Here is a 27,288-nt window from a genome sequence, read left to right as displayed (position 1 = left end):
GGATAAGAAACTCAAGATAAAAACTGAATAGGAAGAAGACTCTTAAAAATAATAATGCTGAATGAGACTTAAAATAAGCTTTACTAAGAAAATCATCCAGCTATGCCTTGAAGAAGGCATACTCCTGTTCTTCTTCAGATGAAGGAGAACATTAAATTAGACCAGACACAAAATGATTTACAACCAATGTCTATTTTAACCTGAGTGTTAGCTCAGTTATAAAAAGGTAAATTACACTTTTCCCATAGAATAATCTAAATCTTACCAACATTAAAAATCATTGGTTTTCTGATGGGGAGCTGCATGTCATTGCAGCACAGTGGACAATTCCATTTTGAAGAGTCTAATTGAAGACACGAGAATACTTTTTAAATATCACCAAAGACCTAACAAAACAAAAACAAACAAATTAAAATAGGCAAGGTTTTTTTCCACTTTAAAATCTTTGTTACTTTTAATAGCTTTCATTCTTTTAAAAGGCATTTTTGTGAGAAATGATAGTTGGAAATACAAACTTGACAAAACACCCATGAAATAGTTGTTCTACTTTGCACATTTATTATGTGAAAATATTTCTCTGGGCATCTATGGACTAGCTAAAAATGTTTGGTTTTAATGAAACAGCAGTTAATTTGTTTTTATGGAAACAGGAGCTCTCCCCACACCTTCCTCCTTGCTACCTTTTGCATTTAACATAAACAATTCAGCTAGTCTACTCAGTTTTCCAAAATGGCAACAATCAAGTGCAAATATCCTTGTGAACATGGATTTATTCAAGTATTTGGGATATTTGCTTTCAAAACACACATGCAAAAATTATGAGATACCTATGCTGCAGCCTAGCTGCTTCCACTAACAGGAGCCAGTTTCTCAAGTTGTAATGTTCTAATGAATCTACATGACCTAATGAATACCCATTAATTGTTTACTCTGTTGCAGACCAACAGAAAATATCCGAGGTGGCCAGCACTCAAGGACTTCCACTGATTGCTCAAACCCTTACTCTAAAACCTTGGGAACAGCACGGGAGTATTTTGGCCCACCAGCAGAGTGTTACCCTCCCAAGGAAACCTTCTCAATGAAGTGTTCAAAGGTATGCACAACAAGAGGTATGTGAGATTCTTATTGCCTGCCACGCACTCCTCTCCTTCCAAAGACTTGAATTGATTTTGGTTTCCATGTTTAGAAGCCCAACAAAGTAAAGCTAGAGGAATATTAAAAACCAAAAGCGAACCAAACGAAGAGAATTCAAGTTAACAAATGGTGTAACTGTGGGTTACTAACACGTTTTAAGCATAGAAAGGCAAGATTTATAGACATACTTGAAAATGCAGCTCCAGAGTATGCATACAGAGCATCTGAGCGGGCCATGTGCATAATTACTCTGGTTGTGCAGCAAGAGTTGACCTCTGGGAATTTAGGAATAAAATAGATATTTGCATCTGCAGGCAATTTAAAGATGGCTGTTGAAGCTTTGATGCTTGTTTATTTTTGACACGTTCTTCTCAGACTTTATCAACTCTGGCTTTAATCCAGTCATCACTGATACATCTTTATAAAACAACATTTCGGGAGAGAAAATTATTTTATGGACATGAATCCAATGAAACAGCTCTTGAGAAATAACTCGGTTTTTTCATAGCTACAAAGTGACTACAACGAGCAGAGAAACAAGCATTAATGTGGGAGGAAATCAGCCTTAACGTTTAGTAAATTTGTTGCCATAAACTGAAAAAGAAACAAAGAAGTGCTAAAATATCCATTACTCCTTTAAAGTTTTCCCTTTTCCAGGACAATGAGCTTTCTCACATATTTTGTAGGAAAGGCCCACTGCAGTCTGAATTGGAACTTGCAGTTAGGTGCAAAGTCTCTGGCTAAAGTCTATAGACAGCCTTTCAGTGTACTCCAGTAGAGAGATAAAGGAAGAGTTTAGTTGTTGGAAAGAAATTAAAATATGTAACATTCCTTCACTGTGCAGAGAAGTTAAGTAACACACTTGAGAATAATTTTAAGTGAGCTTATAAATATATTCTTTGTAAGCAGTTTGTTTTTCAACCTGAGATTTAATGCTACAAAGCCATACTTCTATTTTATCTGTGACAAAATGGTATCAGCAGCTTCTTCTTCAACAATACTAAATTATTTTCACTTGTTTGAGAAGCTCTAGAAAACTCTGTGCCTTATTTTATCACAGCTTTAGAAAAATGAAGTGGCAAGTTATTTTTAGTTTTCAGTTTCACTGATTGTTTAGACTTACTGATAGTTTAATGTGACTTGCTGGGGGTTTTTTTTGACCAATGTTTGCTTCTCATTATTTGAGGGCTTTAAGCATCATTAACATTTTCAAAATGTTTTCATTTTGGATGCATAGTTGACTATGATTTCACTTTGTTATTCCCACTTTCCCTCCCTAATCGCCACCCTATTTTTTTTTCCCCTACAACCGTATTAGGACAGTAAACCCAACCCAAGTATAATGGAAGAAACAACCGGTACTGACCCCTTTTGCTGAGAGGAACATTTGATAACATCCAAGAAGCTTTGAAATATTCTGATCCTTTTTATTCCTCTCCTCTTGAAAAGAGTCTGTTAAAACTTCATACAAGCAATGCTTATTCAAAGCCGTTCAGGCACCTCATTATGCATCCTCTCAAATAATGTATTAGAGTGCAAACTTAGGAGGACTGTCAGAGTTTGGACCAGCAGACTGGAATACTTCTCCAAACTTCAGATTGTTGGAATTTTCAGAACTGGATAGCTGTATTCAATTCTGTTATGCTTAATACCTCTTTACAGACCTATCAAACTTGTTTCATCTTCCTTCTGAATACCCTTCTGACTGTGTTTGGCCTCCATAGTATTTTAAGAGTTCCACAGTACTTGAAGAAGTATTGCTTTGTTCCTTGAAACATTTTAAAGAGGATGTCTCTGGTGCTGGTGGTATTCCAAATACCTGATTATAATATCATATATTCACCTTCTCCATGATATTTATGATTTTAGAGTGAAGCCTTCCCTTTTTCCCTGTTGCTGTGCTCATGTTGCTTCCTCATAGAGTTAAGAATAATCAGTCTGTCCTTGTCAAGAATGGATTCATTCTGCTTCTGGTTAGTCTGTCAGCCCTGTACAGGCTGTACCTGAAATGATTTTTTTAGAGCCCATCTGTATGCTCTGCACATGAGGGGGTGTTTGAGTGTACACCTGAACTGCAAAGTTGCTTATGAAAAACTAATTTGATGAATTTTTCATTCAAGTTCTTGAACTTTCAGCAGCCTACCAATTTTACAGATGACAATCATGAAACACTTTTGTGTGATTATTATTAAAACATGCTTCACAATCTCACTATTCATTTTTTTCCAGATCATATAGTCTATGCATCTACTGTAGTTTTTTGGGGTGTACTTTTCAGCTGGATCTCTTGGGAGCCCCTACTTACAGGTCTTTGGATCACATTGCAGAGCAATCTCTGGGTGCACAAACTATATTTCCTTCAGATAAAACTAAATGAAAGAGTGAGCTGTAACTGCTAGCAGGTACTATGTCCTTTGGACCAAACTACAGGTGGAATAAAGTACTTACTCTCCAGAAAATGCCTGTCATGGAGCTCCTAGGACTTCAGCTCCAACTGTGTCACCCTACAGATCCACTCCCATTGCACTGCTAACGTGGGCATAACTAGTGACAGGCAGCACAAAACTAAGATTTGTCCATAGCTCTGTTTGTTTGAAAACTGGTTATTTCCTCTTAGTCTTTATTTTCTTTTAACCACTGCTAACCTGTGAGAGGGTATTTGCTTTTATCTCACAGGAGCTTTTGTCATTTAAAAGCACTACCGCTGGGATTCATTTATCTGCTTATTCTTTCAAATGTCTTCCCTCTAGAATTCTTGCCTCTTCCCTGCTATGCTACATGTAGCTCTAGTTTCTATGTTTTATCCATAGGGATGTCACACTTGTAGATCTGTAGATTACCGATTCGAAGGACAAGAGAAACACAGAAGCCTGCCACCCTCTGTTTCTGTAGCAGTGAAGGAGACTTAAGGAACAACTTACAAACTGGTGTCAAGCTGTCTAGATACTCTGCATAATTAAGTGGAACTTGGAAATAAACTGTTCTTGATAAAGACAAACGTTTCATCAGCTAAGGAGCTACTGCTTGCAGTAACTATTTCTTACAACTTAGGCACAGTAGTGTGTGCCATTTAAAGCAGCACATGCTGAAAATGACACGTTTTTGGCCTGGTGATGCTTAGAGCTGAAATGCTTTCAGAAGAAAACTTTCAACCTGCTTTTCATAGTGCAGGTAAAATTTCTCTGGTTCTCTCTTCTGTATAGAAAAACTAAATTAGTAATCGTATTTCATTTTCAAAGGACACCTTTTCAAAGGGCCACACTCCAGTCATTTGAAAACATGACCAGATTCAGTGCTTTTGGTTACCAGAGGGAATGAGAGGAGTGCTTATGGCTGGCTGCCATGCTGTTTCTTCCACCTTACAGAGAGCAAAATCCTAGTCAAACCCAAGAGTGAATTGCTGATCTTAAACTGATCATAGGTATTTAGTCACTTGACCTGGAAATCTTTTCATTTTCTCTGTAGTATGTATATTGGTGTGGAAGAGGTGAAGCAATGAAATTCCAGGGTAGTGCTTCCTTTAGTAGTTTTGCTTAAACAGTGAAGGTAAACTAAGTTTCTCCCATCTGTAGTCAGTATGAGAAATGCCTGCACTTTTGCCTTCTATAGAATTGTACTGTGCTGGTCATAATTTCTGAGCTAAGTAGCCTTTTTTTAAATAAAAGAAAATAAAAAATCTTCAACCCTCTTGGCATTTAAGGGGGACAGCACTAAAAAGGTTAGCAAACAGTTTGTGGGGGAGCAAGTACAATTGAATCCCTGTTTTTTGCTGCCATGAATACAGCTTAAAGAGGCACCATGAATAGTGTCAGATTTCTTAAGCATATTGTAGGCACTTCCAAACAATCATGCCTTTAGCCTACATTCTAACATCCACAATTGTTAAACCCTTCAGACCAATTTCCTCCCAGAAAAAGACAGCATTATGGTTTGTAACAATAAGAAAAGTCTCAAATTTCAGGCATAGCCAGGAGGATATATCAAAACTGAATTTATTTGGAGGAGGAAATAGAATTAGGGAGTAACAATGGCTTTCTGCAGGATATATTCATGCATTAACAAGTCAGCGTTAATTCAAATGTAAACATCTATAAGCTTTTGTTTTTACAAAGCACAGTCCAATTTTTTTTTTTTCCTTTAGCTATGTATGTTGGCAAATACTCATAGACTGGAAAGATACTGAGATTATAAGTCACCCCAAACACAGGGTTCACGCTAGTAGACAATTGGTTTGCGTTACGCCATTGCTCATAATCATTATACTGCTGCTGTTATGTTCTGTTATGTCCTGATGCCATTCTTAGTGTCAGAGATGGGAGCAGGAGGGGGACAATATTTTGCAGAGCACTTGTATCCCTTCCAGTGCTGTGGAGATTTTGGGGTAGAACAGTAATCTACAAGAGGCATTGAACTGAAGTAAGAGATCTTCTGTAGCTTCACCTTCAAAACCACTGAAGGATTGTTAATTGTGCATAATGCTGGTAGCTTTGTGGATAAAAACAAGCATTTGACATGTATGTTCAGCAACACATTAGATCTTTAAAGTAGTGATCAGCAGGATACTTATGTTTCTGTGGAGGCACCCAATAGGATTAGAAACTGCTCTATTTTGTAGTCTCTATTTTGTAGCCTCTATAGTCTGCAATGCTTGGCTCCTTTAATTTGTGCTCAAAGCTGCCATACACTGTTCATGTGGTAGTTAATTTCAATATATTTCTGCTGTAAGGGAGCACTAAAGTCCCCTGTAGTCTCATTAGTAGTTAGATGGCTTCCCTCTCCCATCAGTTACAAAGTATATTTTAAATACAGTGTGACTAACAGACTGTATTTGCCATCAAGCTTTTTTAATCTTGTGATTGTGAAGACAGAGGATATTAGTAGTGGGAATTGGGCAAAGCTGTACAGATTGAAATAATCCCAGCTATTCAAAATGCTTAATTAAAATTGCACAGTAACAAGATACAGTGACAGAGCTGCAGGTAACCTTCCTGTTCTGAAGTTAAACTGTTTGACTTGGAGGTATGTCCTGCTTGCTGTGAAATACAGACATATGCAGTTAGGTCTATAAAAAAACATGCAGGGGAGCTACCAAATTATGCCAAAAAGGGATACCAAATGATGCAAAAAATGGATGCCAGATGTTACCTTTAGCAAACTGTTGCCCTGTCAACATATGGGACTTCACTCTGACCACATCTTTATATCCATTTCTTTTTTTTAATCCACCTCTTGGCATTGTGCTAACAGGTACTTGGTTTTAGAGAAGAGTCACTTTGGTTGGCAGAGGATGTTACTGGCAAAGTTGATGTTAGCTGTTAGGTTTGTGTCAGATTCTACTCTGTTTCCCTGTTGGGAAATCTTAGTTAAGTCAGCTCTCTATCAGTCTAGAACAGGAGTTGCACTGTCTTTCGTCTTAAACCACTGGGTTTGTCTTCCCCACATCTGACCCAAATTCTGGGAACCAACACAAAACCTGTTCTCTTTCAGAAGTGGCTCTCAAAGCTAATAGCTACATCAGAGCAACCACCTATTTCATGTATCTGTATTTCTTGAGCAGGTGATCTTGGCTCACTTGGAGGAAAAAGATCCACCCGGTCAGGAAAATTGCTCACCAAGTGTGACAACCCACAATTGGTGAAGTGAATGAGAAGCTCAGGTTCACAGGTGCCTCCAACCTGACCTACCTTCAGCCAGACTGTGATTGCTTAAGAGCAGTAACTCTCCAATCTTTGTACTTCCTAAAGGCGGCCCGGTTTCAGTTCATATGGAGGGAGTGGCTGTGGAAAGTTGGCATAAGGAACAAGGGTATTTCATTGTTTTCTGAACTTCTTTTAAAAAAACTCCTGTCAGTTTCTTTCAGTACCAAGATATTTGTTTACTGCTGGAAAGAACTATGGGTACATTAGGAAGAAACAGGCTATTTCCTGAAATGCAGAACATGAGGTGACTGTCCACAGACCTACCAGTGCTACAAATACATGTACAGCCTTTTACAGCCATTTTATTTAAATCAGTGTTGCCAAATGCTACAATGTAATGCAAGGCCTTTTGCTTCCCATCCCCTCCAAAATTGTGAAAGATGACTCATGCTTGGTCAACAGAAGAGAAATCAAGAACATGTTCAAAGTGATGCTTTAAGGAACTACCGGGAATAAATAAACCAGAGCTGCTGTTCCCAGGCAGGGGCTGGGTTTGCTGAAACTGTGTCTTGATGGCAAGTAAATCTTAGTGTCAGACAGTGGTGGGAAAGTGCATGGAGATGGAGTCTGATGCAGTAATTCTGCAAATTAAGTCCACCCTTTCCTGTGAAAATTGGACAGCACTGTTTAGAGGTTGGAAGGGTTTTAAGCAGAAGGAATAGAGCAGGTGGGACAGTAGTTAAGGGAGGATGATGCACAGAGAAAACAGGACAATACATTTGGATCTGAGCACTCTGATTGTGAACATAAGGCTTGTCTGAATCATTAAAAACAAGGCTGGTCATTCTTTGAGATTTCCTAATGGAGTGATTATCTTGACTAAAGAGGGACAACTTATTTAAAGATAATAACAATGTTTCTTTCTAGAGCACAAAAATAATTTAATTTCCCCAGTTTTTAACTATTTTTCCATCTATTTCCAGTAAGACAGATATCTCAAATGAGCATAAATGTGTTGGGCACTTAAATGCCATTTAAATTCAGTTGGCTCTGCGTGTATAGTTCCCTTGGGTCCTTTGAAAAGCCAAGATTCTGTTGGTGTTGCATTGCCTAACTCTTCTGGTTTAGGGTTGGCTTGTGTTTTTTTCTGCCTTTGAACATTACTCCATTAGGGAGATTTTAGCATAGCTGAGTGAAAGCTAAATCCCACTGGCTGAGAAACACAGAGACCTACAAAAACCATGGTGGGATGAGGGCTTGGGGGGGATTTGTTTGTTTATGAGAAAGCTGTGTGTTGCCTGATCCTGCATCAGTGAAGTTGGTTTGATTCTTACTGGTTTCAGGAGGATCTTTCTTTGTACTGGTATACATAAGAGGAACCATACCATTAGCAACATCTTTTAATACTTTGCATCCCGATTTCCTATTTTTAATCTGTTGGCACTGTTGTCTTAATTTCATTTCCCTTGTTCAGTTCTCTCCCACTGTTTGGTTCCTCCCCACTTCTGTCATATTTTTGTCCCCTTCCAAAAGCAGAACAAAACCCCTCTTTCCTTTGTCATTTTCTCCCTCTTCCCCTGATTCCATTCCTGCCATCACTGACTCAGTTTAGCAGAAAGGTGAACAAAGCTGCACATTGAACTGTACCTTTAGTCTCTGGGGAATGCCAAACCTTCACTGGTCAGAGGAGTTCAGCATTTGAGATCCTTTTCAGGGCTGCTGAAAACAAACAAAAAAACAAACAAGAAACAGCATAAAAATTAAATTACCTTTGAAAAGCAGAAAGCTACCCAAACTGTGGTTGGCAAGAAAGGCTGGGAGAATTATTTTGAATGTGTGTGTCATAGCCTCTCACTCCTCTCTTCCATTCTCCTGGAGTGACCCCTGAGGGGCTATGACACAGGCATCACTGACCTTTGTGGCTCCCAGAGCTGCTGCCTGCCACTGGGGTTGAAGGGTCCAAGAGGGGCAGCACCTAGAGTGCCACTGATCCTGGTGGGACATGGCCTGAAAGGAAGGAGAGGGAGAAAGCAAGCCAGCATGGAGAGTGACAAACATAAAATATCTTCGCACATGGGGATGTTAACTCAAGAAGAGGAAGTGATACCAAAAGAGACAGGAGAAAGAGTCAATGTGCAGTCGAAAGAGGAAAAAAGTGACTACTGTGCCAAGATGCAGTGAAGGGAGACACTTTGAAGGTCTCCTGTATTAGTCAGGCCCTCATGGGGTCAGGGGAGTTCAACAGAAACAGCCAGATCTTCATGTCCTGCGATTCATTCATGTCAGCTGCAGAAAAATAGGAAAAAGCACGACTTGACAATTTTACTTCATGTACACACATATGTGCACACACCATGATCCTGACACCTGAAGACAGGGACCATCCTGCAACTATGCCTGAATGAAAATGCCACTTTGCAGCTTCCAACATGTGAGACTTGAGCACACAATTGAGTCACTGGGTACCACAGTCAGCCACAGTGTAGTTTCATGAGGCAGAGCACACATTTAACAGGTCACCTCACCTGAAATGGAGAGTCTCTGGTCTTTATTTTCTGGTTGCTCTCTGGTGATGGCTGTGTTATTTCCCCTGCTTAGCTCCTGCCAGCATAATTGCTCATCAGATACACTGAGTCACTTCAAGTTGCTAAAGTTGCAGGAAAAAACAGCAGCACACAAGAAAAAGAGTTGAATCGTTTCCTGCTATTTTAATTTATTAAAACAGCTCTTGGAAGGGACTAATGCTAGGCTGGAGCTATTACTGGGCAGGGAAGAAAAGTGGTGGCTGCCCCGCCAAGCATTAGCCAGGTCAGCTGCCTGTGGATGTGGACGCTGCACAGCCTGCCTCACTGCTTTGCTGGGCATTTGAGCCCACCATTTGACAGAAGACAAAACCATTGATCAGTGGGTTAGTAGCAGGGCAATAGCCCAGTATGCATCTGGCCTAGAAGGGAAAGAAAAGTGCATTAATGGTATAAATTGGAAGGCTGCTGTTTGTCATAGAAGAAAGCCTGCTCACAGTAAAAAGAAAAAGACTAGATTTAGACAAAGTTAACTAGTACAATACATTGAAGTTACTGTCTATTGAAGATTTAGATTTTATGGAATGAATTGAACAGTTGTCTGGAAAGCTCTGGCAACACCCTGTGTCTTTCAGATTGCAACTGTTCTCCTTGCCTCCAGTTCTGAAAAGTAGTGCAGAAAACAGCATGAGAAAGGAAATGGAAATCCAGGAGCCCAGACTTGAGTCTCTTTATGTGCTCAGTATGGAGAGGGTTAGTTCCCAAAGCCAACCATTCACTGTGCTAATTTTAACACAAGTCAATAACATTTTAGATAGATCCCAAAATTTTGTACTTGACAAGGGAAAAAATTAACCAAACAAGTGGAGTTCTGAGATTTTTCAGCACTCTTACTCTAAAGTCTTTTAGTCTGTTCATTGCTGTATGGGATTAGGGAATAGTTGTAGAGATAAGTAACTTCCCTGTAGGAAGATCTTTTGGCAGTCTCATTTCTGCAGCTGTATCTCAAAGATGATGTAGCTAACCAGCCTGTGAAAGCAGGAATGGCAGCACAGATGCAGAAGTGTGGCTTTCAACTCAGCCTTTACTGCCAGCAGGACACTGCTTGGTATAGGTCACTGCTAGTATGTGTGTGTTGGCATACCTTGGCAGAGCTAAGATGCAAAACTTCACTGTCTTTTTATTCCTTATTTCTCAGCTCTGGCCATCCTCTTTAGACTAATATAGCAGGATTGGGTATCAGCTTGAACTGTCACAGATCAAGGTTGCATGAGGATTTTGGGATGCCCAGGTCAAGATCTAAACATACTGCAGGGCTTATTATTTCCATCAAAGCCCTGATGATTTTACAAGGTCTTAGGGATTTCCACTAATTGTCTGCTACTTTCACAAACCCTGATGGCTCTCATCATAGATCTGTAACTCACAGCTTTGTTCTACATGCTGCTTAGCATTTTAGGATTTACTTTGATATAGCAAGCTTTAGTTTTACACTGCTTTGTTGTTTTTTTTAAAAAAAAGGTTGATCCATGTGGTGCAAATAACTGGCAGAGTAACTGCTAATGAACCTCTCTCCATTGTTTAGTTACTTTAATCAATTCTAGAGAAGGTGTGTGTGTGAAACCACTGTACAGGTACATATAAAACTTGTCCAACCTGAATGCCCTGTCAAAGGAATTTTTTTCAAGCATGTCATTAAAGTATCTACTGCTGCAGTTAAAAATACAGTTGACCTATATTGATATTTGTCATTCTGTGAGCAAAGAGATGTTCTGCCAGCCCTGCTGTGGTACCCAGCAGTCAGCTCAGTGAAGTTAAGGGGTGCATATTCAGAGTTTGTGGGAATACATAGGAAGTTTTGGAGCAGTGTCACTGAACATTTGGGTTAGTTATAAATGTGGAGAGGTGAGCAGCAGGTGCTGACTACCTTGGCAACAGAAAATTGCCTTTTCTAAAGATCAGCAATGTGATGTACAGGAAAAGTTGATGTTCAAAAGGTCAGAGTGCCTCACCATTCCTAGATGAAAAGGAAATTCTGAAGACAGCAGTAGAAGAAAGCTGACTGGTCATGAATTCCTAACTTCCAAGTTCCCAAACATATTTAAAATTTATGTTTCCCTTAATCAGATGGTCTTTCCTCCCTGTAGACTTGTAAGAACTGCTTCCTGATGCATCTATGAAATCAGTAGTCAGCTCTTAAAAAGGGGAAGTGGCTTTCTGCATCCAACACTGTCCAAGGGCCCCAAGGACCTAAGTTGACTCCCTGTATTTGGAAGGAATATTGTACATGCTCAATTGAGAAGAAAAAAAAAAATATCTGATCCAGTTCCAATGAATGTCCTGTGCAGCTATTACTCTTTCAAAATATTTTTAACAGTCTTGGTAATGATTCTGTACCCATTAAAAATGTTGATTCTCTTGGCTGCACTGTTTGAATTTATTACAGAGTTCCAAATCCTATCTCATGGACCAGGATTTAAAGTTCTCTTTACATTTAGCTTCACAAATATTCCCTTTGAAGTCTTTGAAGCCCCCTGAACAGGTTAGTTAACCAGCATGTTTATTGCCCTGCTTCCCAGAAATGATTGTACAGATGGGTCAGGGAAAAGGCATGTTGTCATGCAGAAGTCAGCATCACCTCAGAAGAACACATATATAGAACTACACACATAGTTCCTCCTCAAAAGGATCATTTTGCCTTCTCTGCCTGCTTTACCTACTTCTTTTTAGGATATGAAATCTGTTTATGTATGCACTTGTGTGTGGATATGTATGTATACACACACACATAAACTGAAACCTGCTGAGCCCCAGATACTCTGTTCTCAAGTCTTAGACCACTATCACTGCTCAGCTTTGTGCTTCTGGGATGGTTTTCAAGGCCACAATGTGAATGGGCTCAGTACCTACCTACAGCTGCACTAGAGGTGAGGGGATCAGCCTGGTGCAGGAACTCCTGATGTGGCCAAAGGCCCTTGTCAAACCACTGCAAGCACCTTCCTGTAAAAGGCACGGGGCAGCAGGGTGGTGCTCATCACCTCAGCCCTCTGTGGAGGGAATAAGAAGGGGCAGAATGGGAATGTCCCATAATCCTTCATGGTGGCTGTCACTGGCTTTCTTCGGTTAGAAGCATCTGGCAACACAAAAGAGGAATTTGTCTAATTCCCTTGCGTGCTGCTTTAGCCGCCCCCCCACTCCCTTTTTTTTTCCAAGCCCGTGGAGCCTTGACAGCAACTGAGCCATTGCTCAAAGGAAGATGCCATGCTGATCAATGTTGGGAGCATAAAATGAAAGTCTGTATGCAAACCCCAGATCCTGCCCCACTTCAAAGACAAATATAGAACCACTGTGTCAAGCGTCCTATGTTCCTGGCTGTCAGACTGCAATGGAACGTTAAGATTCACAATTCTGTAATTAAGTTCAGAACTTGAGGAGCAACACACGTGATACACTAGGGGTTTTCATTTCCCGAACAGGCAACTCTGGCTGTGCTACGCTTCAACATCTGTCGTGTTTACTAATCTTAGTCTGACCCCTAGTGAGCTGCCGTAGAATAATCAGATTTATCTAACATGCTGCACCTCCCTGACAGGCAACTACCACAAGAAGTCATTTATCCTTTTTTTTTCTTTCTTTAAAAAAACTTGGTTACCTTTATCAGTAGCATAACATAGGAAAAAGGAGGAGAAGTCAGCTCAGAAGTCATAAGACTTTCTTCTGGAGATGGGGGTGTGTGGGAAGAGAACACATGAGCTGGTATCAAATTCACTTAACTTACCTCCACATAAAGGTGATTTTTTGCCTCCTTCCCCTCCTCCTTGTTTATGTCCAATCTGCTTCTTTGAATTTTTGAAGAGATTTTTATCTCTGAAAGAGATGAAGTAGAAGTTGCCTCTGGCTAGATAACAAGTTTAAGTTTTAAAACACTTGAAAGACAAAAAGGGTGTGCGTTAAAGCAGTAAACACATTTTAAAAGACCTAGATAACTTGCATGGTTTTTTTAAGCCATGAGAAGCTTCTAGGTTTCTGTCAGCTATAACCTCAGTATTTTGCCTATGCTGGATATTTCTTGCTGGGTGTGTTTATGCCAAGTAGTTCCAGGCCAAAATACAATCTCAGTGCGCTTCCCTTGGCAATAACACAAGCACAGTAAAATTTTTATGTATTTCTTTCCCTGCATGAAGATCCATTTATCAAGCACACTGACAAATTAAAAAAGTGATTTGCCCAGCCTCTGAAACTGAGGCAGGAGAGCTTGCACTTTCTTATTTTTAAAGCAGTGCTTTTCTGTAGCTGTAGCCAGGAGGGCTACCTCAGTAACAGTGCTCTCTGTGGTTTTGGTGTACTTCTGTCACCCCCAGTTCGCACAAGATGCGATTTTTGACACTTATCCCCATCTTTCTGGTCTTTCTAGGCATTTTGAAGTTTGTGGAAATCACAGTTAACCTGCTGGTGCTGATCTGCGTGGGCGCTGCCCAAGCCTCTGTTGCAGGCTTCACGTCCCTCGGCGGCCTGGGCACCGGATCCTTCAACCTGAATTCAGCCTACAGCCCCTTTGAGGGCACGGAGCTGCGGGAGGTGAGGGAGCTTGACATGCAGTTCACCCAGATGAGAGCCCCTGGTGTGTATGGCGGAGTAGCCTTCAGCCTCACAGCAGCAGCACTGACCCTGGTCTTCCTTGTCGTGGGGGCAAAACCCATCCAGCAGCTCCGGATGGGGCTGCTGGCGGGCGAATGTGCCTTCAGCCTGCTGGCAGGTGCAGCCTACGTGGTGGCAGTCGGCCTCTACCTGCATCTTGTCAGCCAGGTGAACTCCACAGAGGTGTGCAAGAGGCGCGAGAGGCTCTACGCACGCCGTGGTTACACCTCCATGAACTGTGTGGTCCAGGGTGGCGACGCGGCCGTCGCTCTTTTTGGTGTCGCTGCTGCCTGTTTGTACTTGGCCAGCTCTGTGGTCTGCATCCGTGCTATCCGAACCGTCCGGGCCTTCCAGAGCCACCAGGCAGCCAAGGCTCAGCACAGCCCCAAGAGCAGCAGTAAAGACAGAAGGGTCAGAAACCACCGTGATGTCCACAGGACCTCTGAAAGCTCCCATAACGGCCAGGCTCTTGCCACTTTAGTGTGAAGTCAGCTCTGGGACTGTGCCAGAGAGCTGGAGCCTCAGCACGGGATGGACACTGGGCATTGCATGCTGAACAGGTGACCAGTCCACAGCGTATCATCCTAGAAGGTGCTAAGTGTCTTATCAAACCAAATGAAACAATACTGCTGTAAAATGTTGTAATAAAATTGACGGTGAAGGGATGTTTTAACAAGGTTTTTTGCATCAGTCTCTCAAGCTGGATTCCTGTATTTAAAGGCTGTTTGAGTGTAACTTTTTCATCCTGCACAGAGCAAATCCCAGTGACAACAGGTTGCAACTGCAGTGCTGCCAAACTCATGCTAACAACCCCTTCCTTTCCTCTCTCCCACAACATCAGGAGTTGAGTACTCAGCTGGGATGGGCAGCCTCCAACAGATCCTGTGCCTTTTGGTGCATCCTGGTGCTTTACACCACTCTGCTCACAAAGCAAAGGACGCTCGAGTGCTTTCCTGAATCACAGCCAAAGCTACAGTTGTGACCTGTTTTGCTTGGGCCACTGAAGCGTTTTATCTTTTGAGTCACGGGGGTTGACACATGCTGCTCATGTGCTCCCTCAGGAATGCTGCTGGGAGAAACTAGCTGGAATTTCAAAGGCAGTTTTTGGGACCTCCACCATCTCTGAGTGTAAATCAGAACCTGGGAGGCAGCAGCACACTGTTCAGCTATGAGCTTAGTAAAGACCCCACTTGCTTCTGTAGCCACCTAAACAAGGTTTGGCTTGCTGACTCCACAGCCAGTGGTGGGCAGAGCCCAAATCAGGAACACACTGGCTGCCCTGGAGTTTTCTATGGGAATGCTGTAACAATGACAGAAAGCACATGCATGCTTCCAGTATCTAAACATGCAAAGCATGAGTGAACAGCAGTAATTGCATGCCCCCAGGGTTGAGGAAATAAATTTAAGAGAACATCTTTCAAGTGTCCTTTGTTTGAGGCAGATGAAATAGAAAAGTGGTCTTCATAGATAAGAGAGTGAGAAAAAAAGGCTCTTCTTGAAGCACATAGGATTTGTCAGCTTGAGAGGAGGGAAGAGGATATTTTGATTCTTGCTGTTTTGTCTGGCTCAGAGTCATTGCCCAGATGAGGCTCTTTTGAACCATAGTAGAGCTTATTTATTGTATGCTTCATATATTTATATATACACACACAGATCTCAAATTATTATGCTAGAGGTAATACAAGCCAAACAAGAAAACCTTATGGTTCTGATTAGAAGTGATTTCATGAGCCTTTAAGATAAGTATTTATTATTTATATAATACCTTTACCATATCTTTAACTCTTCAAGCACCAACAAGATTAATAGTGTTATTATACATAATGAGAAGACATGAGTGAAGAGTTTTTCCATAATGCTGTGACTCAGACTAGTGATAGAGTCACAAAACCAAGACTTGAATTTCTAGCTCTTTGCCCAAAACCTGACCCTCACTGGCTGGGATGTCTGTCCCACAGGACAGGGATGTCTGACCACATTAGGCATTTCTGCCTGCACGCTTGTTCTTGCACTACCTGTACCTACATCTTGCACCTTTTGAATACAAGTTTCATTATATGGTGACACACTGCTATTAACTTATACAAACAATAAAAAGCAGCACCTTGAAGTGACTTATTCAAAAGATTAGAAAGAGCTGAAGGTGAGAATGTATGAAACTTAATTCAGTCCTTCAATAGATGTGCAATACAGATTTTTCATCAAGGGTCCTTACTCTGCCCCATTCATTTTTGAATGCTCATCTGCCATTGCAATGCCAGAGCAGCAGTCCTCAGCATCAATTCTGTCTTTTGTGTACGTGGTGAAGGCTTCATTTGTTGCAAGTTAATTTGGTCTTAACAAAAAAGTGTGGGTTCCTGTGGCTTCCTGTGTTGCTCTGGTGTTCCTGCCTTGAACACTTGGGTTCTCCATAGGCCATTTCTGGTCCCCTTCCTGTTAACAGGAGCAACTTTATTCTTTTTACAGGAAGAGTCAAAGATTGACTGCCAGTTACAGGTGGTGTTGGGGACTCTTAGGACCAGCTCACTGAGCATCCAGTCTGTCCCAGTCACATTCTCTCAGCTCCTCACCAGGCTGCTTCCCTGCAGTCACCATCCTCTCATGTTTCCAGCCTCTGCAGCTTCAAGTTTATTCCTTATAGCGAGTCAAAATCTACCCTCTTTTAGATTAAAACCATCATTTCTTCTCCTATCACTGCAAGCTCTGGTAAAAAGTCTGTCTCTCTCTCTCTCTTTCTTATTTGCCCCAGTTAAGTACTGGAAGGCTGCTCTAAGGCCAGAGCCTTCTCTTCTCCAGGCTGAACAACCCCAACGCTCTCAGCCTGGCTTCATAGGAGAGGTGCTCCAGCCCTCTCATCATCTTCATGGCCCTCCTCTGGAGGCAATCCAACAGCTCCATGTCCTTCCTGTGTTTGGGGCTCCAGAGCTGGACACAGTAGTCCAGGTGGGGCCTCACAAGATTGGAGCAGAGGAGAATCACCTATCTTGACCTGCTGGCCACGCTTCTTTTGATGCAGCTCAGGACACGGCTTTTTGGGCTGCAAGCGTACATTGCTGACCCACATCCAATTTTTCATCCACCAGTATCTCCCAGTTCCTTCTCTGCAGGGCTGCTCTCAATGCCTTCATCCACCCAGGTTCATGAGTTTGCACTTGTCCTTGTTGGACATCGTGAGGTTCACTTTGGCCTACTTCTCAAGCCTCAAGACCCTGACAGGTCCCTCAGGATGGCATCCCTTTCCTAGAATACCTGACATACGAACTCTTACCACTCAGCTTGGTGTCATATCCTCAAGATTGCTGACACCCTGAAGCACCACAAAGAAATCCAAAGCCTGCTGACTGCTAACTTCTTGAAAGCTTTGTGCCATGCATTTGCTTCCCTCCCTAACATCAAGAAATATCACCAGGAAATTAATCACAAGGAGGAAATAAACATTGCTGCTGTTTCCTCCACTCACCTTCACAGAGGAAAGTGTAGGAGAGTGGAACATCCCAGCACTCCTCAGAAGGCTAAGGCAGGGAAGATGCTTTCCTTCCCCTCAGGGTGAAGGGTGAGCCATATACCATCAGAGCAATCCAAACAACCCTGCTTCCCATCAATAACAAGATCATGCTTTCAAGCTGACTTGAAAATCTTTACCATGCAAGCTGGGAAGGTGCAATACAGGAGCAGAAATTTTCTGGCACACACAGATCACTGAGGCAGCAACAGACTGTCATCCCCAGCTGCCGTTGCAGGTGGTCCTACCCTCCAGGGCAGATTAGCCTTCCCACCTCCTGCTGCAGATGGCTGTGCCCCACTGTTACCTCTGCACAGGGTCTGCCAGTTAGTAGGGGACTATAATCAGCATTTGGACCAGTAAATGGCAAATGGTTCCTGTCAGCCCTGTAATTTCTTTTAGCCTTTCCATGCTGCTTGGTCCAGGTATGCAATCTGCATGCAATCTTCAGGGTCAGTACTGAAGTTCAACTTGCTTGTCTTTTCTGCTTTGAAGCAGCACCCCCCAGTTTCACCTGCATCCAAAGGACTGCACATTGTTGTCACTCTCTGTCTCTCTTTGGTGTGAGGGATTCTCAGGACACGTCCAGCTTGCCTGCTGTGACCACCATCAGCTTATCACCTGCTGTGAAGGAAACAGTGATTCCTAAGAGGTTGTCTTGTGGGTAGACAGCATGGCCTCTCTTACCCTACAAGCCTTGGAGACCACACCTCTGGTGCAGTAGGAAGTCCTCTGTCACACCAAGCTTATTCTTAACCTTCAAGAAGATAAATAAAATGCCCACCAATCCATTCCATAGAGATGGTAGGGAATAGATGCTGGCTGCAGGGTGAACTGGAGCATCCTGACAGGAGAAGAGCCCCACCACAGATGATGGGCCACTGGTGCAAGGTGCTGGGGTGAGTTGAGTAGCTCATTTATCTCAGAGCTACCTGGGAGACTCACAGCCAGCCCCCTTCGGAGCTGAACCATCAATTTGCACTTGTCTCCTTCAACACTGAAGCTAACAGCTTTAGTCAGTCTGAGAGGAAAGCCTCCAGCTGAGCCCACCAGCCCATTAATTATCCACAAAGGAGTCCCCTCCCCACAGAAGGGCCTCAGAGAGAGACAATATCTCTTTGACAAAATGTCTCTCTATGCCCTAATTCTGAGAGGGAAACAAAGGGCATAAAATATTTAGGGTGAATATATTAAAGAAAAAAAATAAAAAGGAAAAAAGAGAAAAAAAATCCACAGCCCCCAGTTCTGCATCACACCACTGAGTAACCTGCCATGAAATTTCCAGCATGTTGGAGTGTATTTTTTAGCACTCATTTCCCTGCATGTTCCCTTTATTCAAATAATAGTTCATAAAAGTAGTTCATTTTTGGGAAAATCTTTTCCAGAACAGAGCAAGTCAACATGCAATGATGCATCATTTTTCAATGTAAAAGGCAAAATGTGGGCAGGGGGAGATAGGGCTGTTTTACTCCTCCAAATAGGCTTAGCATAACCTTTATATTTACCAAATAATTCTGTTATCTGGAACTGTATGTCTGGCACTGCTGGAAGATCGGCTGGTGTCAGGGCATTGCCCTCCTGCTGCTGACCAGCTGTAAGGAGGAGGAACCTTTGTACCCATCTGCAGAAAGGCAATTTTCAAGTAAGCATAAACAACAAGCTTTTAAACTTTCTTCATGTGTTTAAGAAAATATTCCCAGAATATATTAAACTTTATTATGATTCAAGCTTCTTCCATCAGCTCTTCAGCACAGTCTGAGTGTATCCAATGTGGAGAAACAACTAAAGGGCACAAACTGGTTGTGCAACAGCATGAGCTGAACTCAAAGCTTAGGTGTTACGAAAAGCTAGGATCTCAGTTTACATGAGAAACTGCTTTTACATGATGAGAATATATGCAGGGATTAGAGTACCAAAGAACAGTCTGAATAGAAATTGTGCTTTCCTAATCCAGGTATTTTACTCCCAATGCAGATTTATCTTTATTAAAGTTGTTTTTGTGGTAATTTTCCACCACAACTTAAATTCACCATAAGTTAAGCTATAGATACAAACAGACCCCTGGGATCTCCCATCTCTCAATTACATTTGGAGAACTTGAGTGTCTCCTTCGCTTTCTCAAGACTCAGGTGAGTTATTGAAAGGGACTATGACCACATTATTTAATGACAGCTGTGACACTTGTCTTTTCTTTATCTCTTTCACAACATCTACCTTCAAGAAAAGGTGGCACACAGTGTTCTGCAGCAGCTTAATGCCAGCACAGCATAAAACGTGTCACAGATGCTCACCATCACCCATCATAAATAAAACATGAGACTCTGTGCAAGGTCCACGGGTTGTCAGGGCCCTTGATGTAACTGGTTTTGGCATGTGACAGTGCCAAACGAGCAAGTCACAGGATGCCCTTCATTAGGACAAATGGTCTATTGATTTCCAGTGATGCCATTTGCAGACAGACCTGCACCTGCTACCTGACTTACCGTAACTCTCAGGCCGTGTTGTAGAGCTCAGGTGAGGGGAGATCATGCATCTTGACAAGGAGCTGAGCCATCTCATATAAACTATAGTAGTACCTAGAAAGGTTGGACCAGATGATCCTTGAGGTCCCTGCCAACCTGGCATTCTATGATTCTACATGTTCTACAAGTAATTAGTTTTTCAGAAAGGCTCATGTGACTCAGGTAAGGACCATGTGTTTTAAACAGGCTTTAGGAAACTCAGTTATGGTTTGCAAGACTACAAGAGAAACTATATAATGGAGGTGGTGAGGCATATATATGAAAATGTTGAGTTTTTCTTATACCATACTGACTTCCAAGATAAATAAGGATAATTGAAGCGCAGGAGGAAAAAAGTTAAGAGCTTTAACTTGGCCAGATATTTAATGAAAACTGGAATTTTCATCAGCTGTGAAGGCACTATGTGCACTGCATATACATTACTCATAAGCTTCCCACCATACCCAGATTTATAGATTTAAGCAGAGCTTTGTACTATCATCTGCACCCCCACACGACTTCTCACCCACACCAAGCAGCCCTCAGCTGCAAGTGGGAGGGACCCACCACAGCAACTCCCAAATACTCAGCATTTTCAGGCAAGATTCTCAGCACAGAACGATGGAAGCTATGGGACACCAAAAGAAGTGGTGACAGAAGATTAATGAGTTTAAGACTTTCTAAGTGGAGATGAGCTGGCATGCCTAGCCACCACAGAGGGGCACAGACAGTTCATAGGGTGTTTTCCTTCTGTCGGGTCACAGAAATAACTCGCCCACAAGACACCCGAAGGAAGGGGATGCAGGAATTCTGGTCCTGTCCTGCGGTAACACAAGGGGGAGCTCTTGCAGTTCTCAATGAACACATACGGCAGCAGTGAGCCTTTTTCTACCCCAAACACAAAGGCTCAGTTCTTAATCAGAAAAACAAAACAAAAAAAAAACCCAAACATGAGGCCTGAAAGCCATTTCTGATCATCTTCGCAAGGAGATCACAGCTGGTTCAAACAAGTGCAAGCCACGGATCACCAGAAGGGATGGTCCTTTGCTACAGATCCCCTCCCCACAAGTCCCCATTTCCTCAGAGGGGCCAGGACGGACTACAGACTCCTTCTCCCATGTTCTCATGGTAAGGCACTCCAAGAATGCTGGGAAGAGTCTTTGCTGGTACCCGAGTTGACTTGCTCAACACAAATGAGATAACGCGATAATCTCTTTACCCCTCATGAAATGCCCCGACCACAGGGGATGTTTCTATAGGGCTCACAAAGCTTCGGGAGCTTTGCTGCTTTCAGGAGGACAGCCAGCTTTGGCCACTGGGGCACACCCATCCATCAGTTTCATCTTCAAGAACACACAGCAGTTTTTGCTCTCCCTTGCCACTCACTTTTAAATAGGTTTGAGCAGAGTACTTAAATATATAGTCATGCACAATACTTCAGCATATATTCTGTAATTATATATATATATATATGATGCTTTTCAGGACTAAGATAAACACCAAGTGCAGGTGCACCTGCACCTACTGCAAGACTTTTTTTTTAAGTTGGTTTTTTTTTTTACAAAGTGCTGGTGTCTCCTTAGGAGAGATCACAATGAAAAAGCAAGTTATTCATAAGTCACCAACTTACATACTTCATTTCTATTTGCCTTTTCTCGTAGTTCTGCATCCTCATCTTAAGAATATTCAACAGCATACATTTAATTAGCAAAACAATTCCCATCTGTTCTGTGAGTCGATGCTGACAACTTTACTGCTAAAATACACGTATTTCTCTCAGTGCAACTGCGCTTAATCTGACTGGAGAAGAGCCTGTTGTGCTGGGAGCATCATGTCTAGCACCCAGGCTCTCCTGCTGCAGGGCTGCAGCCTGGCTGACACCAGGGGCTCCCAAAGGCTTCCACAGCTCCATCCCATGCCACTGCTGGCTCCTGGGACACCCAAAGCCACCTACACACCCTACACATGAGCCCCCAAAGGCAATTCTACAGAATCGCCAGTAGAGGATCCCTTGTGTTTGTTGGCTTCTGTTTTGACAAGTAACAGAGGAACACACTCAGGTGAAAATGTGAAAAAGGTGCCAGGGGCTGCGACAAGCAACAGAACACTGGAATTGAGAACCTAATGGGGGAAGCGGCAGTAATAGGCAGCAAAATATCATCCACCTGCAGGCATTATCTCCTAACCTTGGTCCTGCTGACTCCATCCTCTCCCCTGAGCCTGAGGTACAGGAAACCACATGCTCAGCTGGGAAAGCAGGATCTCTGGTTCTCCTACCGCAAAAAGCATCAGGGTGGGCTCATCTGCTCCAGGATCTCCCTGCTAGGAAGCAAGCCAGCCCTTCCTGCCACACGTCTCTGTCATGTTGCAGTAGTTATACACCAGTTTCCTCACCACCACAGTGCCATCACGATCCTGATCAGCTCTTGCAGATTAGGCATCTCCCTTCAGCTTACAACAGTAAGATATTAAAGAAAAAAATGAGTTAGCGTCTGCCCCGCTCAGACCTGCCTCAATCATGACCTAGAGGACAAGCCTAGTTCACTGTGGGAGATAAAAGGTAAGGTGATGTATCTTAGTCAAACACAGATGAATCCCAGCTTGGCAGTCTGAGAAAGGATGATCTAAAGGATGAACTGTTGAACTCGAAAGGAATGAAAATAAAAATAAAAAAGGCTAGGGAAAAGTAGGGACCAATCACTTAAACCAGGGACTTAGAGCAAAGAAGGAAGGTTTTCCCCCACTGATGTCCTAAATAAATGGCATACTGATTCTGCCCTGGAGCTGCTGATCTATGAAACATTTAGGGTTCTTCCACCCCTGCCTTTTGATTGAAATGGCTGCAAAGGGTTTTACTTGTTCTCGGGCAGCTGGACTTTCTTTTTCATGTAGAAGCAGCAATTCTGTTACACAGGGTGCTTGAACACTGCCACCATCAGCATAGGATGTAGCCTACCCCTCACCAAAAGGCAAGAGATCAAGAGGAACAAATTGGTTCATGCCACATTCCGTGAAATCCTCCCTGCAAGCAGTGCAAGCATGTAGGTAACAATCAGTAAAACACAAATCAATTAACCCAACAATAGTTCAGTAAATTGGCCCTGAAGCAAGTTAATTGAATTAACCAAGCAGGACAATAAAGCAGGATAACAGAAAAAAGTGAAGTCACTTAAATCAACACCAGGATGTCCTGGTTCCAAAAACTACTCAGCTGAAGACTTCACAGCCCTCTCCTCTCAGAAAAACTCATCACTTCATTGACAGCAAGCAGTGTCCAGGGAAATCAGGCTGGCTAGGCTGAAGTTACTATTCTGTTTACTCCTTCGAGTCCTGCTGCTCTACTTGAATCAGTTCTGCACCCCAGATCTGTACACTGTTCACTAGGTTATCCCCACCAACCCACTCAAGGGAACATCTGCAAGCCCAGACCTGCCAGGTTGAACCCAAAAGACATAATCCATGACTAGAGCAGAGCTGCAGAAATTACCTCCAGAGGTGTGTGCAACACTTCATTAACACCCAACCCCCATGTGGATGTGCTTCCTATTTAGTTATCTTCCATTAAATAATGTTCATTTTTCTGCCATCAGCCATCTACCTCCTCATGCATTTCTGCTTGTCTCAGATATGGCTATCAGCAAGTTTCAAAGGACACGAAAGGTCTGATTACAAATGTAATACAGCTTTACACTTTCCTCAGTTGAAAACTTTCCTCTTTTTAGCTCCCAACCTTTGCCCCTGCTTGATGCTCTCAAGCTCTGCAAATAAATCCACTTCTTTTAGTCAGAGAGTTCCCAGTAGGTCAAAAATGTGTAAAATATACTGTGCACTTAAGCATAAAATCATGTACTATAATAATCCACCAAAATAAAACCACTGCAGCTTCAGTCTTCAGGAGGTACCAACATACTAACCTTTTGTGAAAGAGGACAGAGAAGTCTAGAAAAGTCACAAGCTGCAAAAATTACTTTGCTTTCCAGGTCCCAGTTTAAAGCCAGAACTAAAACCCCTTTGCCCTTTTTTAAAAATAAATGTGAAACTTCCCAAAGATGCTCCCAGCCATCCAACCTACGGATCTAAGTTCACAGTATGGAAAGCCCAGTAGGGGGATGAAGTGACCCCTATGAATGCATTTTTGCGTTATGACTTGTTCAGACAGGCTACAAACACAAGTGTCTTCAGGCAGACCAGAAATCCAAAGGTACAACCCTCATTAGCCAAAATCCTGTCACTTGGATGCTACAAAAGCTGTGACTCCAGAATGCCATCGCTACCTTTACTGAAAGTACCATGCTGAAAGTGGCAGGCTTGGGTGGGCTGTTAGTTTTGATGATCTACGCTTCAAGGAAAACATATAAGGAGAGAAAACTGCATTGTTGCCTGTAACCTGCTAATGCCATGGGAGTTTGTCCTTCAAATGAAGGGAAGGTAAAGTCTATATGAAGTCTATATGAAGCCTGTGGGCATATACTTCTGTTCACAGGAGAAAAGGGCAGAGCAGGGAGTGGGAAGTCTCAGCACAGGGCCAAACCATCCTACTCTGACCCATTCTGCTCTCCAGAGTACCATGTGTACAGCATACCAGAAGCACCTTATCATGAAGAGAGACCACAGACGGCAGCAGCAAGATTACTCCTCCACCAGCAGCACGTGCTACATAGAAAAGAATTGCATCCCCCCCGCCCCCTTTTTTTTTTTAAAAAAGGTACATAGAATTTTCTACTCCTCCACCAGCAGCACGTGCTACATAGAAAAGAATTGCATCCCCCCCCGCCCCCTTTTTTTTTTTTAAAAAGGTACATAGAATTTTCCAGCTTGCTCAGGAAACCCTAAGCTTGTAACCACTTGCCTAGGCCATGTTAGTGCCCTTGCTAGTTACCACCTTCAGCCTCAAGCAACATCTGAAAAAAAGAGAAGATAACACTTTCCAAGCACACGAGAAAAAGTAATCATTTAACAAAATTTGAATTATACAGGCTTTACTAAAGAACACCTAAGAGTTACTAGCAATAAACCATAAACCTTTTTTTTGTTTAAATACATTATTTAATGAGTTTTCTTTAAGAAAGAGATACTTTGAAGCTCAAATTACAATAAAGTACAATCTTCTAGATCTACAGTAGGCAGTGCTATAAACATTTACCAAACCAAGTATTTTCATATTTCCTCCTCTGCAGTTGTTATTTAAGAAAAAGAACCACAAAAATCTCTTGTTAATAGTAATTCTGTCCTAACTTGGCTATTTCAAGCTAGAACAGAATAAGGACAACAAGCCTGTTACCACAGTCCTCTCCTGAAATACAGACCAAATGTCAAGCAGGAGCAAGATGCTGTCATGATCACACACTAATTCAGCTTTTTTTAAGACAGACAAGTAAAATGGAGCAGTTGATTGGAGGCAACTTTGGGAAAGGGTGTTGCTCCTTTCCCACAAGAATCACACAAAAAACTGGCCTTTTGCTATCAAACTGCCATTGAACTTATGTTCATTCAACATATTCGAGCAAATCTGAGTTTTACGTAGGTAGCTTTGAGTTCACTTTTCCACCTTCTCTTTGTATTTTCCCTCTTCTCTCTGTATCCAATGTTTTCCTTCTCCCTTTGCTTAGTGTGTTGCATCTCTTCATCATTTCTATCTTCAGCTACTCTATCCCAGTGGGATGGAGCCAGAGAACCACTCCTCCTCTTCAGTCTTCTGGCATTGTTAATAATACTGTGAAAAAGGGCAATTCAATAGTGCGGAATTAGAACAAAGAACAAAAAAAAGAAGAAACAGGCCGATTCCTCAGAGAGTTGTTTTGTACCTTTTAAAGGCTATTTTGCATGGTCTTGGAATTCTAGTACACATGAGCTTCTGGAGTTAGTGTAAAAATGTGATCCGGCTGTTCTGTTTGAATTGAGCAGCAGGCTGCTGACCCACAGCAAGCTACTGTTTGAAAGCTGCTGCTCAGCTATTCAGACATAAAAGCAGACATCAGGTGTAAATTTCATATTTATTATAACAAAAATTATGACATGTTCATTTGTGCATTCAGCTTTAATATAACTCTTGGTATGTAAATGTTCTACAGCAAATGAGCTCTATACAATCATGCTGGTTGTGGCAAGAGTAAGGAACACAAACAAAATGGGTCTGTAAAAGTAAGGAAAGAAAGAGACCAGAGGAAAAAAGTGGATTTCTTTAAATGGTCTATACCATCTTGGCTCTAGCTAACTTCTACACAGCCACTCAGTCCATTATGCTCCATGACCATGGCCCAAAGAGTCGCTTAAGAAAAAAATGTCAATTGTTCAGGTTGTGTCCTTTATGCCAAGGCTACAAAACATGTAAGCATCACTATACAACACTGAGCTATTTACAGGAATTTCCCAATCAACTGTTCTCTCAGAGAAAATTAGTGAATCTCAGTGACTTAAGTCACCTGAAAGAGTAAAGCAACTCCTAGGAGTTAGTCTCCGTATTCTACAAATGTCTATCATTTTCAAGACCAAAAAAGCCTTTTCTCTCAAAGAAATACAGTATTACAATATTACTTAAATCATTTAGCACTGGCTACTGCCCTGCTTTTCAAACAAAACGAACGAGCCATTTTAAAAAATATTACATCATCATCTGTTTCTCAGCAATATATTAAACCTTTTTATTTTTTTTTTAATTTTTTTTTTTTTAGTTTTTGTTTTTACACTTGATATGTTAAGGGAAGGTTAACTATTTTAAACTTTACCGGTCAAGCGTCCCTAGAAGAAAGTCGATGAATATTAAACCTAACAAAACTGAAAAGCTGCAGTTATCTGTAGTGGCAGGATAAGGAAAAGGAAGTATATAAAGGAATAGGATAAGGAAAAACCCCTGCTGTAATGCAAGCCCACTGGGTCCCGCACTCAAGTCTCCTTGTTGGTTTATTTCTCCGCAGTAAATAGAGCGGGTCATAGTGGTGTATCGTAATAGTCTGCCAGGTGGTCCATCGGGTCCTGCTGCTGTTGTTGCTGCTGCTGCTGTTGCTGCTGCTGTTGTTGTTGCTGTTCCTGGTGCTGCTTCATAATCTCCTTGACTTCTTCTTCAAGTTCTGGTGGAATGATGAACTGGTCATCGGGATCGGGTTGAGCTGGAGCGGCAAAGTAACCCCCCGTTTTTCTAAGCGGCGCATCCGCTGCAACCTCAATTAAGTTGTGACTCCTCTCCTGTGGCGCCACAGAACCGTTGCCCCGCCGCCGCCCTATCGTGCCCGTGCCAGAGTATTTAGCTTTCCTGGGAAGGCCGGGCTCATCTTCATTGGCACTGATGACGATACCTTCATCGCTGGCTTCCACTGGCACTTGGAGAAGCTGCTTCTCCTTGGCTCGGCTGCAGT

At 42.2% G+C, this 27,288-nt stretch overlaps 2 protein-coding genes across 2 annotated transcripts in view; one reads left to right on the top strand and one right to left on the bottom strand.

Moving 5' to 3' along the window:
- The first annotated feature begins 13,666 nt into the window (after positions 1-13,666).
- LOC104391629 (MARVEL domain-containing protein 3-like) lies at positions 13,667-14,419 on the top strand. The gene has a single exon (XM_010000957.1). The coding sequence runs from the start codon at positions 13,667-13,669 to the stop codon at positions 14,417-14,419; it is 753 nt and encodes a 250-aa protein (XP_009999259.1).
- Positions 14,420-25,910: 11,491 nt separating this feature from the next.
- Positions 25,911-27,288, bottom strand: part of PHLPP1 (PH domain and leucine rich repeat protein phosphatase 1) — a 72,581-nt gene continuing 71,203 nt past the window's right edge. Inside the window, exon 18 of the mRNA XM_010000956.1 lies at positions 25,911-27,281. Coding sequence (XP_009999258.1) covers positions 26,864-27,281 — 418 coding nt within the window. The 3' untranslated portion in view covers positions 25,911-26,863. The remainder of the gene's footprint in view (positions 27,282-27,288) is intronic.

Source organism: Chaetura pelagica, unplaced genomic scaffold (assembly GCF_000747805.2).
Source record: "Chaetura pelagica isolate M959 unplaced genomic scaffold, ChaPel_1.0 scaffold104, whole genome shotgun sequence".
Lineage (NCBI taxonomy): Eukaryota > Metazoa > Chordata > Aves > Apodiformes > Apodidae > Chaetura > Chaetura pelagica.
Note: the sequence above shows the minus strand (reverse complement) of the source record. Positions and strands in the feature narration are given on the sequence as shown.